Source organism: Chiloscyllium plagiosum, unplaced genomic scaffold (genome assembly GCF_004010195.1).
Source record: "Chiloscyllium plagiosum isolate BGI_BamShark_2017 unplaced genomic scaffold, ASM401019v2 scaf_58023, whole genome shotgun sequence".
Taxonomy (NCBI): domain Eukaryota; kingdom Metazoa; phylum Chordata; class Chondrichthyes; order Orectolobiformes; family Hemiscylliidae; genus Chiloscyllium; species Chiloscyllium plagiosum.
Window position 1 is genome coordinate 1 of NW_025194717.1, and position 2791 is coordinate 2791.

Below are 2791 nucleotides of genomic sequence, written 5' to 3' on the forward strand. Positions count from 1 at the left end.
AATCCAGAGACTGGGCCTCCACTGCCTTCTGGAACACAGCATTCCACACACCCACCACTCTCTGGATGAAGAAATTTCTCCTCATCTCTGTCCTAAATGGTCTCCCCCTTATTTTTAAGCTGCGTCATCTGGTTCGGGACTCACCCATCAGCGGAAACATGTTTCCTGCCTCCATAGTGTCCAATCCTTTCATAATCGTATATGTCTCAATCAGATCTCCTCTCGGTCTTCTAAACTCAAGCCCAGTCGCTCCAATCTTTCAACATAAGATAGTCCTGCCATTCAAGGAATTGACCTCGTGAACATACACTGAACTCCCTCAATAGGCAGAATCTCTTTCCTCAAATTTGGAGACCAGAACTGCACACAATATTCCAGTTGCGGTCTCACCAGGGCCCTGTTCAGCTGCAGAAGAAACTCTGCTTCTATACTCAATCCCTCTTGTTATGAAGGCCAGCATGCTATTAGCTTTCTTGTACCTGCTGTACCTGCATGCTTGCCTTCATTGACTGGTGTACAAGAACACCCAGATTTCTTTGTACTGTCCCTTTACCTAACTTGACTCCATTTAGGTAGTAATCTGCCTTCCTGTTCTTGCCACCAAAGTGGATAACCATACATTAAACTGCATCTGCCATGCATCTGTCCACTCACCTAACCTGTCCAGGTCACCCTGTAATCTCCTAACATCCTCCTCACATTTCACCCTGCCACCCAGCTTTGTATCATCAGCAAATTTGCTAATGTGACTATTAATACCATCTTCTATATCATTAATATATATTGTAAAAAGCTGCGGACCCAGCACTGATCCCTGCAGTAGCCCACTGGTCACTGCCTGCCGTTCTGAAAGGGAGCCGTTTATCACTAGTCTTTGTTTCCTGTCAGCCAACCAATTTTCAATCCAAGTCAGTAGTTTCCCTCCAATACCATGCGCCGTAATTTTGCTCACTAACCTTCTATGTGGGACTTTATCAAAGGTTTTCTGAAAGTCCAGGTACACTGCATCCACTGGATCTCCCTTGTCCATCTTCAGAGTTACATCCTCAAAAAATTCCAGAACTCGCTGGTGGCTCTGCAGGTGGGAGGAGCGGGTGAAGCACTTTCCACAATGAGAGCAGATTAACGCCCTCTCCATGAGATGGACCCATTGGTAGATTACATTGTAGATGTCTGAGTGAACCCCTTCCCGCACACAGAGCATGTGAACGGCCTCTCCGATGTGGACCTGCTGGTGGGTCAGCAGGGTGTAAGAATCGACAAATCCCTTCCTGCACTCAGAGCAGGTGAACGGCCTCTCCCCCAGGTGAACCCGCTGGTGTTTCAGGACGTGGGATGCATCGATGAATCGCTGCCCACACAGAAAGCAGGAGAACCACCTCTCCATGATGTGAACCTGCTGGTGAGTCTGCAGGTGGGACGACTGAATGAATCATCTCCCACAATGGTGGCAGATGAACGGCCTCTCCCTGGTGTGAACTCGCTGGTGTGTCTGCAGGCTGCACAGCCAACTGAATCCCTTCCCACACACTGAGCAAGAGAACGGCGTCTCCCCAGTGAGAACGCGTCTGTGGGTGTGTAGCCCCAATGGGGAAGGGAACCCTTTCCCACAGTCCCCACATTTCCATGGTTTCCCCATGAGGGGAGCATTCTTTGTGTCGCGCTTAGTTTGAAATTCAAAACAGAATGGATACATAGTCTCTCTCCCCACTGTGAGGGGTGAGATTTTGATCCCCCAAGCTGAGTAAATTGTTTGACGCATTTTTCACAGACAGCGGACTGAATCTCCCTCACTCGGGTGTCTCAGTATTATTCCTGCCATACCAGTGATCAAAATCTCTCACACAGACAAAAGCAAACATTTCTTCTCGAATTGAATGGCTGCTGATATTCAAGCCCATTGATTCAAATGGCTCTGTCAGAAGATAATGTACCATTTGTTTTCAGATTTCTTTCTGCATGTCTTCCTGCAAAAAGAATCACAAATTGAGTGATCACTGTCAGTACTGTTAAATGAACATAACATCGGTGGCAATTCCTGTAGATTGCGAGATGAGTGCTGACCATATATTATGCAGGACGCAGAAAACCCTCATGCAACAAGATAGCTTTAAGTGTGTATGGAGGAAAACGTAATTTAGATCGCAATAACCTGGAACAAGCTGTTGACAAAGGTGCTGAAAATGGAGCTGAATCACGAATATGATAATGAAATGTCAAGACTGCTTCGGAAAATAAAACCAGTGAAGTTACTGCATGATTTCCTGCTGTCCTAGTAAGTAAAAAAGAGACAAGAGATATAGAACGTAACTCTATTACTGCATTAGAAGGTGAAAAATCATAGCCACAAAGTTTTTATAACAGCCAACAATATAAGATATACACCATGTGAAGCAACAGATGTTTACATTTGAAATCAATGTGCCAATCCCTTAAATACTGCTCAGTTCCATGAGAAACTACCTTTATAATTCTGAACATGAGGAAAGAAGTAAACCTTTTCCAGGGTACAAACTCTATACGTGCCAAACTGAGGGAATACACAATGAAAATATCTTTGAGAGGGACAGAGAGCATCTGAGCACCTTTGGAGAGCCTGCTCCCTCCATGGAGTCACTCCAGTTGCTACAAGTGAACAGTCTCCACCCCCAGCACACCCCGCCACGCCTCTCTCTCCCCCCTCCCAGGATGAGGAATGGAAAGGGGGAGACATTGCTTTGCTCCCAGATGTTACCCAGAGGGAGGGAGTTTCACTCTGAAATTGACAGGGCTACCTCCACATTGTGACATC

General features: G+C 46.1%; 1 protein-coding gene across 1 annotated transcript; it reads right to left on the minus strand.

Moving 5' to 3' along the window:
* Positions 1-1042: 1042 nt before the first annotated feature.
* On the minus strand, positions 1043-1387 carry LOC122545804 (oocyte zinc finger protein XlCOF20-like; the record flags this gene model as incomplete). The annotated part of the gene is made up of 1 exon (XM_043684714.1): positions 1043-1387. A coding segment is annotated over exon 1 (345 nt), but the record flags the coding sequence as incomplete, so codon positions are not given.
* Between the last annotated feature and the right edge of the window lie 1404 nt (positions 1388-2791).